Below are 14271 nucleotides of genomic sequence, written 5' to 3'. Positions count from 1 at the left end.
CTGTCTATTGTCGGGGTCGGGGACGGGACACTTGAACTTTGGGCATTCCCCGGGCCCTGCAGGCAGACGTAGACATCGGCCTTTGTGTCATGGTGACGATGATGATGATGATGATGATTATGATGATGATGATAATAATTGAACTTATATGGCTCCCCATGTAATGGGATCTAAGAGTCTTACACGAAACATCATATATTCAATGGTGCATAATAATATTCCTCTGCACAAAAAAACCCAAAGAAACAGCAACACACACATGTGTATTCAGTTTCAGTTTCAGTAGCTCAAGGAGGCGTCACTGCGTTCGGACAAATCCATATACGCTACACCACATCTGCCAAGCAGATGCCTGACCAGCAGCGCAACCCAACGCGCTTAGTCAGGCCTTGAGAAAAAAGAAAAGAAAAAAAGGTGAATAAATAACAGATAAGCTTCCATAAATAAATAAATCCCATAAGCTGTATCTCTACACCAAGACAATACTACAAATTGTTGATATGAACACATGTCTGCCGCTGCTACTGCTGCTGCTGCTGCTGATGCTGATGCTGATGATGATGCCGCTGACGATGATGATGATGATGATGATGATAATAATAACAGATAGTACTTATATGGCGCAAACTTCCCATGTAATGGGCTCTAAGCGCCTTACATGAAACAACACATGTATAATAGTGCATAATATTATACCTCTGCACAACTAAAAACAGCAACACATACATGTGTATCTTTACACCAAGACAGTACTACAAATTGCAGGTATGTACACATGTATGCTGCTGCTGCTGCTGCTGCTGATGATGATGACGATGATGATGATGATGATGATGCATCATCATCATCATCATCATCATCAACACCTCTGTTATTCTGATAACATAAAAAATCTCATTAGTGTTTCAGAGACAGCAGCAACAGTGACATCGCCAGCAGCAGTCGGATACAGCAGCTGCAGCAGTAACAGCAACAGCAACATGGAAAAGAAAAAAAATCAAAGGCAGCCGCACGGTGACTGGGTAACAAGCACCGCAGTATCAGACTCCCCCCTCACCGTCACCCCCACCGGCGTGAACTTCAACAACAACATCCAGCTTATGGGATTTTCGAGATGCTCCCCTCTGGTCGACGGTACAGAAGTATAAGGACGAAAACCAATCGCTTCGCCAATAGCTTTTTCCCCAAAGCAGTCAATGCCCTGTCTCTCGAACAAATCCAGTGTGATAAATAGAATTGTGCAATCAACAACCATCTACCTAAAGATCTAGTCATCAGCCCTATCCACATGTAATATGCAGCTTCTGTTCAAACGCGCGCGCGCGCGTGTGTGTGTGTGTGTGTGTGCGTGCGTGCATGTGTGTGTGTGTGTGTGTGTGTGTGTGTGTGTGTGTGTGTGTGTGTGTGTGTGTGTGCAGTGCGTGCATGCGTAAGTATGCACAAGTTTTTATATTGATATGTACTTGTATGTATCCCAATTTCTACTGTATCTGAGTTTGTGTATGATTTTCGATTTATGTTCGTATCTTGTTATGTACTATTCCCCCACACCCCCCAAATATTCCTTGTGACCCCGGTACACTTGGTAATAAAGACATATTCTTTTCTATTCTGTTCTATTTACATGGAAGGCGTCTTTTAAAAAAAAATCTTTCTTCTTTCTTTTTTTTCCCGCTAGTGTTGCTCTTACGTCATGTAAGCTTTGAATACATCGGGTTAGATGAGCATGCTGTTTTGGCGCCGCACAGGTGGGGGATGATGGGGGTGGGGGAGGGACAGGTGGAGGGCTGGGTTTGTTGGGTGGGTGGATGGGGGATGGTGTGGAGTGAGTTCAGTCTGGTATGTCCCACGTCTTTTTTTTTTTTTTGACTCACTTGTGTAAACAAAGTGAGTCTATGTTTTAACCCGGTGTTCGGTTGTCTGTGTGTGTGTGTGTGTGTGTGTGTGTGTGTGTGTGTGTGTGTGTGTGTGTGTGCGTGTGTGTGTGTGTCCGTGTGTCTGTGTGTCCGTGGTAAACTTTAACATTGACATTTTCTCTGCAAATACTTTGTCAGTTGACACCAAATTTGGCACAAAAATAGGAAAAATTCAGTTCTTTCCAGTCATCTTGTTTAAAACAATATTGCACCTCTGGGATGGGCACAAAAAAATTTAAAAAAGAAGCCTAATTATATGCAAACTGCATTTACTGTTATATTTATATTTTTTGTATTCTCTAAACTTGGCACTTTGACCTCTTATTCTGACGCAACAACAAGAGGAGTCATTATTATCATTTTTTGTTCAAACAGGAACTTCTTTTGCTAAGCATGGAATTTTTATTTATTTTGCAAACGTTTTGGTGCAGATAGTAAAAAAGGGAAATTACTCTGTAATTAATGCTAGGGGACTTAATTTATCACAAGTGAGTCTTGAAGGCCTTGCCTCTCTTGTTTTATGTGTATTTGTTTTTAAGATGTGTGCAGATGTACTATGTCTTTGTATGTATGATAGTCAGTCATGTTCGACAATGACCATCAGAACAGCAAAGGGAGGTAACTGCTGTCCTGGCTCTCTGGGCTTGAATTTGATTGTAGTGAAGCTGCAGCTGAAATAAGGTTTGTTCCGTGTTTTATAGACAATCAAAGTTGTATATGGAATCCTATTTTGTATCTTGCCACAATTCCGTTCAAGCATTCTACTGCAGTGGGCGGGTAAAGAGTAAGCAGCCAAGCAAACATGGTGTTGCATTCTCCTTGGCTGATGGTGCTTGTTCGGATGACGTGCATGTGGAGGTCAACTTCAAGGGGGGTGATCTTTATCCCACGGGTCTGTTATACCAAGGGTCTGTATTCCTCATGTCTGTTACACCATCAGGCCTGTTTGTTCCCCGGGTCTGTTATAACACAGGTCTGTTTCCATGTCTGTTATACCACATGTCTGTTGTGTCCCAGGTTTGTTATAACACATGTCTGTTGTGTCCAAGGTTTGTTATAACACAGGTCTGTTGTGTCCGATGTTTGTTATAACACATGTCTGTTGTGTCCCAGGTTTGTTATAACACATGTCTGTTGTGTCCGAGGTTTGTTATAACACAGGTCTGTTGTGTCCGATGTTTGTTATAACACATGTCTGTTGTGTCCGATGTTTGTTATAACACAGGTCTGTTGTGTACGAGGTTTGTTATAACACAGGTCTGTTGTGTCCGAGGTTTGTTTTTACACAGGTCTGTTGTGTCCGATGTTTGTTATAACACAGGTCTGTTGTGTCCGAGGTTTGTTATACCACAGGTCTGTTGTGTCCGATGTTTGTTATAACACAGGTGTGTTGTGTCCGAGGTTTGTTATAACACAGGTCTGTTGTTTCCGAAGTTTGTTATACCACATGTCTGTTGTTCCCAGGGTCTGTTATATCACAGGTCTGTTTCCCTCATGTCTGTTATATCACAGGTTTGTTGTGTCCCAGGTTTGTTATACCACCTGTCTGTTGTTCCCAGGGTCTGTTATACCACAGGTTTGTTGTCCCTCAGGTCTGTTATACCACAGGTCTGTTGTGTCCCAGGTTTGTTATACCACATGTCTGTTGTTCCCAGGGTCTGTTATATCACAGGTCTGTTTCCCTCATGTCTGTTATACCACAGGTCTGTTGTGTCCCGGGTCTGTTATACCACATGTCTGTTGTTCCCAGGGTCTGTTATATCACAGGTCTGTTTCCCTCATGTCTGTTATACCACAGGTTTGTTGTCCTTCAGGTCTGTTATACCACACGTCTGTTGTGCTACAGGTTTGTTATACCACAGGTCCGTTTAACCAAGGTCCTTTATGCTATATATCCGTTATGCCACAGGTCCGTTATACCAATGTCCGTTATGCCACAGGTCTGTTATGCTACACGTCCGTTAATCTACTGGTCCATTATACCACATGTCCGTTATGCTACAGGTCCGTTATAACAAGGTCCATTATGCTACAGGTCCGTTATACCACAGGTCCGTTATACCACATGTCCGTTATGCTACACGTCCGGTATACCACAGGTACCACAGGTCCGTTATGCTACAGGTCCGTTATACCGCAGGTCCACAGAGAGAGAGAGAGAAAGAGAGACAGACAGACCGACAGAGACGAAGAAAAAGAAAAGAAGAAATCCGTAGCTTGGGAGAGTGGGGAATCATAGGGAGCGCAGTGCAGAAACAAAACAAAACGAGAGACAGGCGTGCAGTGGTGAACAATACTGACTGATTGGCACGCAGGCAAGTCCCGTCTCCGTCTCGATACAGGACGTCGCCGGACGACAGGTCTGGAAATAATCATCATCATCATCATCTTGCCTTTTGTGGACTGACAGATAAACGAACCGACAGGTAGGCAGGCAGACAGACAGGCAGACAGACAGGAAGAGAGGCAGGCAGAGGCAGGCAGACAGGTAGACAGGCAGACAGACAGGCAGACAGACAGGAAGAGAGGCAGACAGAGGCAGGCAGACAGGTAGACAGGCAGACAGACAGGCAGGCAGAGAGGAAGAGAGGCAGGCAGGCAGGTAGACAGGCAGACAGACAGGCAGGCAGACTGGAAGAGAGGCAGACAGAGGCAGGCAGACAGGTAGACAGACAGACAGACAGGCAGGCAGACAGGAAGAGAGGCAGGCAGAGGCAGGCAGACAGGTAGACAGGCAGGCAGACAGGCAGACAGACAGGAAGAGAGGCAGGCAGAGGCAGGCAGACAGGTAGACAGGCAGACAGACAGGAAGAGAGGCAGACAGAGGCAGACAGACAGACAGGTAGAGGCAGGCAGGCAGGTAGACAGGCAGGCAGACAGGCAGGCAGAGAGGAAGAGAGGCAGGCAGAGGCAGGCAGGTAGACAGGCAGACAGACAGGCAGGCAGACAGGAAGAGAGGCAGACAGACAGACAGACAGGCAGGCAGAGAGGAAGAGAGGCAGGCAGACAGACAGACAGGCAGACTGGTAGACAGGCAGGCAGACAGGCAGGCAGAGTGGAAGAGAGGCAGGCAGACAGGTAAATAATAATAATGATAATAATAATGGTATTTATATAGCGCTAAATCTTGTGCATAGACAAATCTAAGCGCTTTCGCACCAGTCATTCTCACGCACGCATAACCCTAAAACTGGAGGCAGGGAAGGGAGGCTATTTTGGGAAGAGGTGGGTTTTAAGGCCAGACTTGAAAGAGCTGAGTGTGGAGACTTGACGAAGCGAAAGAGGAAGTTCATTCCAACTGCAAGGTCCAGAGACAGAGAAAGAACGGTGGCCAACAGTCGAGAGTTTGATTCTGGGTATGCGTAAATGGAGTGGGTCCGAAGCTGATCGTAGAAAGCGAGATGGAATGTAGAGGTGAAGGCAGCCACAGAGATAGGAAGGGGCTGATTTGTGAATACATTTGTAGCTTAGAGTGCTGATCTTGTACTGTATTCGGTGTGAGACAGGGAGCCAGTGGAGAGGCAGACAGGCAAACAGGCAGAGAGGCAGGCAGATTGTTCATATACCATTGCAGTGAGTAATATCATCACTGTCGTCATCGTTATCACCACACACACAAACGCGCGTGCGCGCGTGTGTGCATAAGAGAGAGAGAGAGAGAGAGAGAGAGAGTGTGTGTGTGTGTGTGTGTGTGTGAGTGTGTGTGTGTGTGTGCTCGCGCGCACGCGCGCGTGCTAATTGTCTAGTTGTGTTTTTCCGAGCTTGATGCAATTTATCTTTGTGAGATAGTAATGTTATTCTTATCTTATCTAGATCTAGCCGAGTGGTTAAAGCGTTTGACTTTTCAATCAAAGGGCCCCGGGTTCGAATCTCGGTGACGGCGCCTAGTGGGTAAAGGGTGGAGATTTTCCGATCTCCCAGGTCAGCATGTGCAGATCTGCTAGTGCCAGAACCCCCTTCGTGTGTATACGCACGCAAAAGATCAAATACGCACGTTAAAGATTATGTAACCCATGTCAGCGTTCGGTGGGTTATGGAAACAAGAACATACCCAGCATGCACATCCCCGAAAACGGAGTATGGCTGACTAAATGGCGAGGTAAATAAACAGAAGGGTCATACATGAACATGTCTGTCTGAGCGTGTATGTGTGCGTGCCTGAAATCTGATTGAATGACAGGAAACGAATGATAAGCGCCCAGTGGCACCCGTCAGTCGGCTCTACCCAGGTAGGCAGCCTTTTGTGAAAATTATCCCGTGTTTGTAAAAGCGTCTAGAACTTGGTCTCTGACAGAGGATGGGCGTTATATAAGTATCCATATCAATCAATCAATCTATAATCAGTGTGCAATATAGTATATTATGCTTATAATTATATTCAAAATAATGTTTATCATTTCTTTTTGTTTTTATATTTCAGAATACCACCTGCAACGTGTGGAATGAATGTAAGAAACAGTGTATGTGATATTTTACAAATGTGTCTTGTTATAATCCTAATAACCTGTTGGGTTTTTTGTTTTTGTTTTTTGTTGTTGTTTTTTTTACAGTGATGGTCTTCATGTTATTATCTTATCTATGTTGTGATATTGCACCTGACCTAATTTCTCTAATTGGAGATAATAAAGCTATTCTTATCTTATCTTATCTTATATTATCGTATCAACTGACCACGTCGCTGCAGGATTCGGGCCGGACCGGCTTCAGACAGACGGAGCCCTGGCAAGGAGTTCCACAGCATTTTTCCCGCCCTGGGCAATCTCGGTCATCTGCGCACCACCGTATGACGGCGTCACACACCCCTGGCCCATCGCGAGTGGGGCACCGGCCGGGTTTATCTGTCACACAACACACACACACACGCACGTTGAGAGTTTCAGTTTCAATTTTAAGTTTCCATAAACTGTATGCATGTATTGATGTACGCCACATCTTCAGTTTCAATTTCAAGTACCCATACACTGTACTGCTAAAAAAAGAAAGAAAGAAAAGAAAGCAGATGATCGACCTTCGCATGAGCGTGGCGGCAGAGATTCATCCATTCGCTCTCTGTCTGTCTCTCTCTCTGTCCCTCTCTTTCTTTCTTGCTCTCTCTGTGATTATCTGCCACGTAAAGGTAAAATAAATTGGGCGTCAAATATTCGATGTAAATTATACCAACGTGGTTTTGGATATGTATGGATGAATCGAGGTGTCCAGGAAATCAAACAGTTTCTCACTGAAGTTAAAGAAAGATTAATTGTTTGCAGGTGGCAGGAGTGGAACTCACATATCGAAGACAGCGACCAGTTTGAAATTTACGGGAGGTACCCGTAAAGTCGACAGCTCATTGCGTTGACAGCTCATCGCGTCATTATTGACCACATCCTCTACACAACATCCTGTATCTATACTTAGACTACATCCTCTAAACTACATCCTGTATCTATAGCCAGACTGCATCCTCTAAACTACATCCTGTATCTATACCCTGACTATATCCTCTAAACTACATCCTGTATATCCAGACTACATCCTCTACACAGTATCCTGTATCTATACCCAGACTACATCCTCTACACATCCTGTCCACGCAATGAGCTGTCGACGCAATGACATGGAAATTTACAGAACATTTTGTACTGCCCAAGAAGTGAAAAATTATTTGCAAATTTGCTTAGACAAGCATTTAAAATTCATAATGGCAAGATTTAGATTAGTTATATCAGAAATTGCTCAACATTATTATCGTTATAGAAAACATTCTGAGGCAGAGTTTAATGTCCCCCTGTCCAGAAGTGGGTTGATGTTGTCCTGCTTTTAGTAAATTAAGAGAACAGTATATTCCTTGCAAGTAGTTTTAGTTTCCAAATCAGATTCGGCAAAGTCTGTTGATGGCATCTGATAAAGAAAGCGTTGTAAAGAATTTGTCTATTAATTTTGCTTACAAAAAACATTATAAAACATTTAAGTTACGAACAATTATATCATAATTCCTTTGATGTGTGTGTGTCTGTGCGTGCGTGCGAACGCGCGTGTGTGTGTCTCTGTGTGCGTGTATGTGTGTGTGTGTGTGTGTGTGTGTGTGTGTGTAGGGGGGCGGAGGGGGGTTGCATTTCGTCTGTGCATGCTTTGATACTTGGTTTTTAATTACGTAGAAGATATTTGGTCCAGTTCGCGGCTGTTTAGGGTGACTGTTTTGTTCACACGGAATGGTTTTTAGAGGTTTTTTTGTTATTATTTTTTTAACATGTGGTTGTGATTTTTGTGTATTTTTTTTTAATTTTTGTTATATTTTACTCGTGTAACGTGCCTTGAGCATTACTTTTTTTTTTAATGAAAGGCGCAGTATAAATAAACTATCATTATTATTATTATTATTGTTGTTGTTTCATCTTCTGCACTTGCATGTTTAATAATGTTGTATACTTCACCCCTTCATGAGGGGCAATGGCCTATATAAATAAATCATCCGAATCCGAATCCGAATCTATCCTTTCTCACCTACGCTCTGTTGACGACTTTTTACTGATGTGTTCTTTACCGATCCTATTCCCTAAAGCAAGACATGTTCCTATTGTTTTGGAATGGCATGTTTGTTCTTGTTGTAGTCATTAGTGGTTTTCCAAGTTGTCGAATTGCCTGGTACACCCAATCCCCTCCCCTCCCTTCCCCTGCCCCCCACCCCACCCTTCCTCCCCTCGCCCAACCCTCACACAACACCGCTCCACCCCAACCCCCTCCATCCCCACACATACACACAAACACCCCCTACACGCACCACACCCCTACCTACACCTCCTTGTCTCTACACCCCTTCTCTCTCTCACCCTCGGCACAGGCACTGGCGCAGTCCGAGGGCAGCAGAAAACTGTTGGCGTTGCCCTCACAGCCGCCGTAGATGAAGCGGCGGCACTTGCCTACCTTGGGGTCATAGTAGTAATGAACGAAGGCCCCTTTACAGGGCCCCGGGTCCACTGGAAGGTGGCACACGTCTGCACAGCGAAAGCACGTGCGGCACGATGGAGAGCGGTGAACATGTGTTTGTGTTTGTATTGGTGTTGTGTGGTGTTGGTGTTGGTGTTGTGTTTGTGTTGCGCTGTGCTGTGCTGTGTTGTGCTGTGCTGTGTGGCGTGGTATTTGTGTTGTGTTGTGTTGTGTTGCGTTGTATTGAACTGCACTGCACTGCACTGTACTATATTGCTTGTACTCTACTGTTCTTTTTTGTATTGTATTGTATTGAATTGAATAGCATTTTGTGTATTGTACTTTATTTGATTTATTGTATTGTATTGTACTGTATATAAAATTGCATTATACTGTGCTGAATTGTACTGTAATAATAATAATCATCATCATCATCATCATCATCATGGCCTGGCTTCGCTGACGAAGATCTAGGAAGGGCGTTGTCCACGTCTGATGCAGGCACGCTCATGGCTGACAAGGCCAATGCGGGAAAAGCAGAGTCGGCCGCAGCGGTTGCAAGGGAAAGTCTGGTCTGGGTTCGCGGCTGCAGCGTCGTGGTTCTTCCTCCTTCTGCGTTTGTCCTCAAGGCTGGCCCTGCGGTTGTTTTCGAAGGAGGAGACAGCTTGGTGGATGGTGCGTCGCCAGGTCTCTCGATCAGCGGCTACTGCGGACCACTGGCGATGGTCAATGTGACAGGCACCGAGAGCTTTCTTCAAGGAGTCTTTGTATCTCTTCTTGGGTGCTCCTCTGTCACGGTGGCCAGTGGACAGTTCGCCATACAGCGCGATCTTGGGCAGGCGGTGGTCCTCCATCCTGGACACGTGCCCTGCCCAACGTAGCTGGGTCTTTAGCAGCACTGCCTCGATGCTGATAGTCTTTGCCAGCTCCAGGACCTCGACATTTGTGATGTAGTCACTCCAGTGGATGCTGAGGATGGTGCGAAGGCAGCGCTGGTGGAAGCGATCAAGCAGTCGTATGTGGTGCCGGTAGGTGACCCAGGTTTCGGAGCCATACAACAGGGTGGGCAGTACAACAGCTCTGTACACGCTGATCTTTGTGTCTTTCTTCAGGTGTTTGTTGTTCCACACTCTCTTGTACAGCCTGCCGAATGCGCTGTTTGCCTTTGCAAGTCTGTTGTCGATCTCTTTGTCGATCTTGGCGTCAGACGAGATGGTGCAGCCTAGGTAGCTGAACTGGTGGACCGACTTCAGCTCTGTCTCACCGATGTTGATGTGAGGAGCGTGGAATTCTTCCCGTGGGGCAGGCTGGTGGAGAACTTCCGTCTTTTTCAGACTGACTTCTAGGCCGAAGAGCTGCGCAGCCTCTGCGAAGCAGGACGTTATACGCTGCAGGGCCGCTTCTGTATGGGCGACGAGGGCAGCATCGTCGGCAAACAGAAGCTCTCTGATGAGTTGCTCCAGTGTCTTGGTGTGGGCCTGTAGCCGCCTCAGGTTGAATAGGCTGCCATCAGTGCGGTATCTGATGAAGATACCGTCGTCGTCGCCAAGATCTTCAGTGGCCTGTTGGAGCATCATGCTGAAGAAGATCGTGAAGAGGGTCGGCGCGAGGACACAACCTTGTTTCACTCCATTTCCAATTGGGAAGGGCTCCGAAAGGTCGTTGCTGTGTCTGACCTGTCCACGCTGTTCCTCATGTAGTTGGATGACCATGCTGAGGAATTTTGGGGGGCATCCTAGACGTTTCATGATCTCCCACAGACCTTTTCTGCTCACGGTGTCGAAAGCTTTCGTGAGATCGACGAATGTCGCATACAGTCCTTTGTTCTCTTCCCGACATTTTTCTTGTAGCTGTCTGAGAACGAAGACCATGTCAGTGGTGCCTCTGTTGGCTCTAAAGCCACACTGACTCTCTGGGAGATGTTCTTCGGCGATAGTAGGCACCAGCCGATTTAGGAGGACTCTGGCGAGGATCTTGCCTGCGATGGAGAGCAGAGTTATCCCCCTGTAGTTGGAGCAGTCCGACTTTTCTCCCTTGTTTTTATACAGGGTGATGATGACTGCGTCACGGAGGTCCTGTGGTAGTTTGCCTTGCTCCCAGCAGCAGACAAAGAGGTTGTGGAGTTTGGAGTGTAGTGCTGGGCCTCCATTCTTCCACGCCTCCGGCGGAATTCCGTCAACCCCTGCTGCCTTGCCACATTTCAGCTGTTCAATGGCCTTGACAGTCTCTTCTAGGGTTGGTAGCTCGTCCAGTTGTAATTTCACTGGCTGTTGTGGGATGCGGAGAATTGCCGAGTCTTGAACCGTGCGGTTGGCGCTGAAGAGGGCCTGGAAATGTTCCGACCACCTGTTCAGGATCGACGTCTTGTCTGTGAAGAGCGCCTGGCCGTCTGCGCTGCGCAAAGGACTCTGGACCTGGTATGAGGGACCGTACACCGCCTTCAAGGCTTCGTATAAGCCCCGGTAGTCACCAGTGTCTGCACAAAGCTGAGCCCTCTCTGCCAGGTTGGTCCACCACCCATTTTGAATCTCACGAAGCTTGCGCTGGAGGTTGCTGCATATGAGCCGGAAGGTTGCTTTCTTCACCGGACAAGACGGTTGTGCAAGGTGAGCCTGGTGGGCTGATCTCTTCTTCGCCAGCAATTCTTGGATCTCCTGGTTGTTTTCGTCAAACCAGTCCCTGTTCTTTTTCGACGAGAACCCTAGGACTTCTTCAGAGGACTGCAGGATGGCTGATTTCAGCTGTGCCCATAGTGCTTCTGGAGAGGGGTCTGTGGGGCAACTGGGGTCTTCAAGTTTGTCCTGAAGCTTCGCCTGGAATTCAGCTTTCACTTCAGCTGACTGAAAGTTGCCGACCTGGAATTTCTTCCTAGGAGCTCCTCCTTTCTTTGGTTTGGGCTTGAAGTGGAGCCTGAGCTTGCTGCGGACGAGGCGGTGGTCAGTATGACACTCCGCGCTGGGCATCACTCGGGTGTGTAGGACGTCTCGTACGTCTCTCTGGCGCATCAGGATGTAATCAATGAGGTGCCAATGTTTGGACCGAGGATGCATCCACGTTGTCTTCAGGCTGTCCTTCTGCTGGAAAATGGTGTTGGTGATGGTAAACTGCTGCTCTGCACAGAACTCGAGAAGAAGGCGCCCATTGTCGTTGCAATTACCAACGCCATGCTTGCCAAGGACTCCTTTCCAGGCTTCTGAATCTTGGCCAACTCTGGCATTGAAGTCGCCAAGGATGATGACCTTGTCGTCAGCAGGGGTGTTCTGAACGAGGTTGCGCAGATCAGTGTAAAACTTGACCTTTTCTGTGGGGTCCGCTTGGAGGGTTGGAGCGTACACGCTGAACAGAGTGGCATGCTGTTTGTTCCGTAGTGGGAGGCGCATGGACATAATTCGGTCTGAGTGTCCTGTTGGCAGGTTTTCAAGCTTGGAGGCAATGGTGCTCCTGACCATAAAGCCTACGCCATAAAGGCGTCTCTCGGTCTCTGGCTTGCCTGACCAGTAGAGGGTGTACCCAGCGCCGTGTTCCTGGAGGCTGCCTTTCCCTGCAAAGCGGACTTCGCTGACGGCAGCAATGTCAATGTTCAGTCTCTGAAGTTCGTGTGCGACTAGAGCGGAACGCCTTTCTGGGTGGTTGCTGTCTGCAGAGTCACGCATGGTTCGGATGTTCCAGCATGCTACCTTTAGTCCTTTTGCACCTAATTGTGAGGCAGGTGCCGGCCTTTTCTTCTCTATTGTTGTTCGACCGCGTTTGGAGATGCCCGTTGACCGCGGCTAGCCAACTGGGGGGTATGGAGATGAGCATTTGTTTGGACCACCTTTTCTAGGCCCCTCTCCGTGTGGAGCAAGCAGTGCTGTCCCTAGAAAAGGCTGCTTGGTCGTTCAGGGTGCTGCCGAGTGATGCTGTCACCTCCGGGTCAACAATCAGGCGACCAATATCCTGAACCGCCTGCATGCAGGATTGGAACTGCGGCTTCCAGTGACATCTTCCACCTGCCGTTTTCGCCCCTTTCCCATCGCTACAGGGCTTGGAATAGTTGGTGGCGCGGACGTGGACGTGTCCTTCAAGCCTGCGCAATGGAATTTTTAGGTGGAGTGCAGTGTGCGCAGTACTGGCCCCACCCTTTACACCCGTGGTTCATCTGCCATAGCCTAGCAAGCTGGGACGGTGACAGTGAGGTCCTCAGGTCGTAGGTTTTATATCAGACTGTCCTTGTCCTAGCCTCTGGCTCAAAAACCTTCCTCGGAGGCACGGGGGCGCGGCTACTGAAAGTCGGGACATGGCCATGGACCCAGGGTCAATGCATGTCGAGACTGTCCTGCATTCCTTAGCACTTCATGGGTTTTACTTCAGACTTTTCCTTGTCTTAGATGGACTGCCTTCCCGGGCTGTCGAGCTCCATCTGCCCGCATGTGACATAATAATAATAATAACAATAATGGTGATAATATCAATGATAATAATGATGATGAGAATAATAATTATTACTACTACTACTGCTACTCCTACTACTACTAGAATGAAGGGTTACATAGAACAGTACCCCAATCTCGTACAAATTTAAGATTAAGTGACTTAAAAAGGTATGTACAAAAAATCCACACAGGTTTTAACACCGTCTCACATCACATGGACCCAAATCACAGCTAAATGGATACATCACATTTATTGCACTGTGTCGCATTGTATTGTACTGATGAATTGTATTGTCTTGAATTATATTGCATTGCATTGAATTGTACTGCATTGCACTGCATTGTATTATAATGCATTGCATTGTGTCGTATTGCATTACATTACATTATATTGCGTTGCATTGCATTGCACTGTATTGTATTGTATTGTAAGTCGGGTGGATTGCCACTATACCCCAGCACCACACAACTGCCTGTGTAATTCAAATGCAGTTTTTACTGTTTGCAGAATTTTGCTGCTCCTAGCAAATGCACTTTAGCTTCCACGCCAAACAGAATAATGTTTCCGGTTTAATGACAACAAACTAGACGAATATGTTTGGTGTTAATGTATTATAGTGCCAATTTGTAAGATAAATTCACTAAATGTTTAGAACAAAAAAACAAAAACAAAAGAACAAAACAATTAAAAAAAAAATCAAATACGGAAACAATTATTGCTTCATGTGCCTTCACAGTCGCGGAATGTCACAAACTGGAAAATGTGGAAATAATTCTTTTCGTTTTTTTTCTATTTCATACCAACTTGGCCGCCATCTACATTTACTGTCAACAAAGTACTTATAGAGAAAATGAATTTGTTAGACAATTCTGAGTTTGAATTTCATCTTTTTTTGACATTTTTTACGTACACCCACATAATTAAATGATTAATTTCTCATAGAAAAGGCAAAAATTTGTAAAAACGAACCATACGAAAGCGTCCTAGAGATATCAAAGAAGGGTATTCCACCAAGAACCCTAAGCACATTTTGGAA

General features: G+C 46.3%; 1 protein-coding gene across 4 annotated transcripts in view; it reads right to left on the bottom strand.

Annotated features, from left to right (window-relative positions):
- Positions 1–14271, bottom strand: part of LOC143282714 (papilin-like) — a 74069-nt gene that overhangs the window by 39191 nt on the left and 20607 nt on the right. For all 4 annotated transcript variants that reach the window (XM_076588429.1, XM_076588428.1, XM_076588427.1 and 1 more), the window contains exons 13-16: positions 8726–8890; positions 6588–6754; positions 4218–4278; positions 1–56 (exon numbers count right to left, since the gene is read on the bottom strand). The exon at positions 1–56 is cut by the window's left edge and continues 117 nt beyond it. In XM_076588429.1, the coding sequence (XP_076444544.1) occupies positions 1–56; positions 4218–4278; positions 6588–6754; positions 8726–8890 (449 nt within the window). The remainder of the gene's footprint in view (positions 57–4217; positions 4279–6587; positions 6755–8725; positions 8891–14271) is intronic.

Source organism: Babylonia areolata, chromosome 6 (assembly GCF_041734735.1).
Source record: "Babylonia areolata isolate BAREFJ2019XMU chromosome 6, ASM4173473v1, whole genome shotgun sequence".
In the NCBI taxonomy this organism is placed as follows: domain Eukaryota; kingdom Metazoa; phylum Mollusca; class Gastropoda; order Neogastropoda; family Buccinidae; genus Babylonia; species Babylonia areolata.
This window is presented reverse-complemented; position numbering and strand designations above follow the sequence as displayed.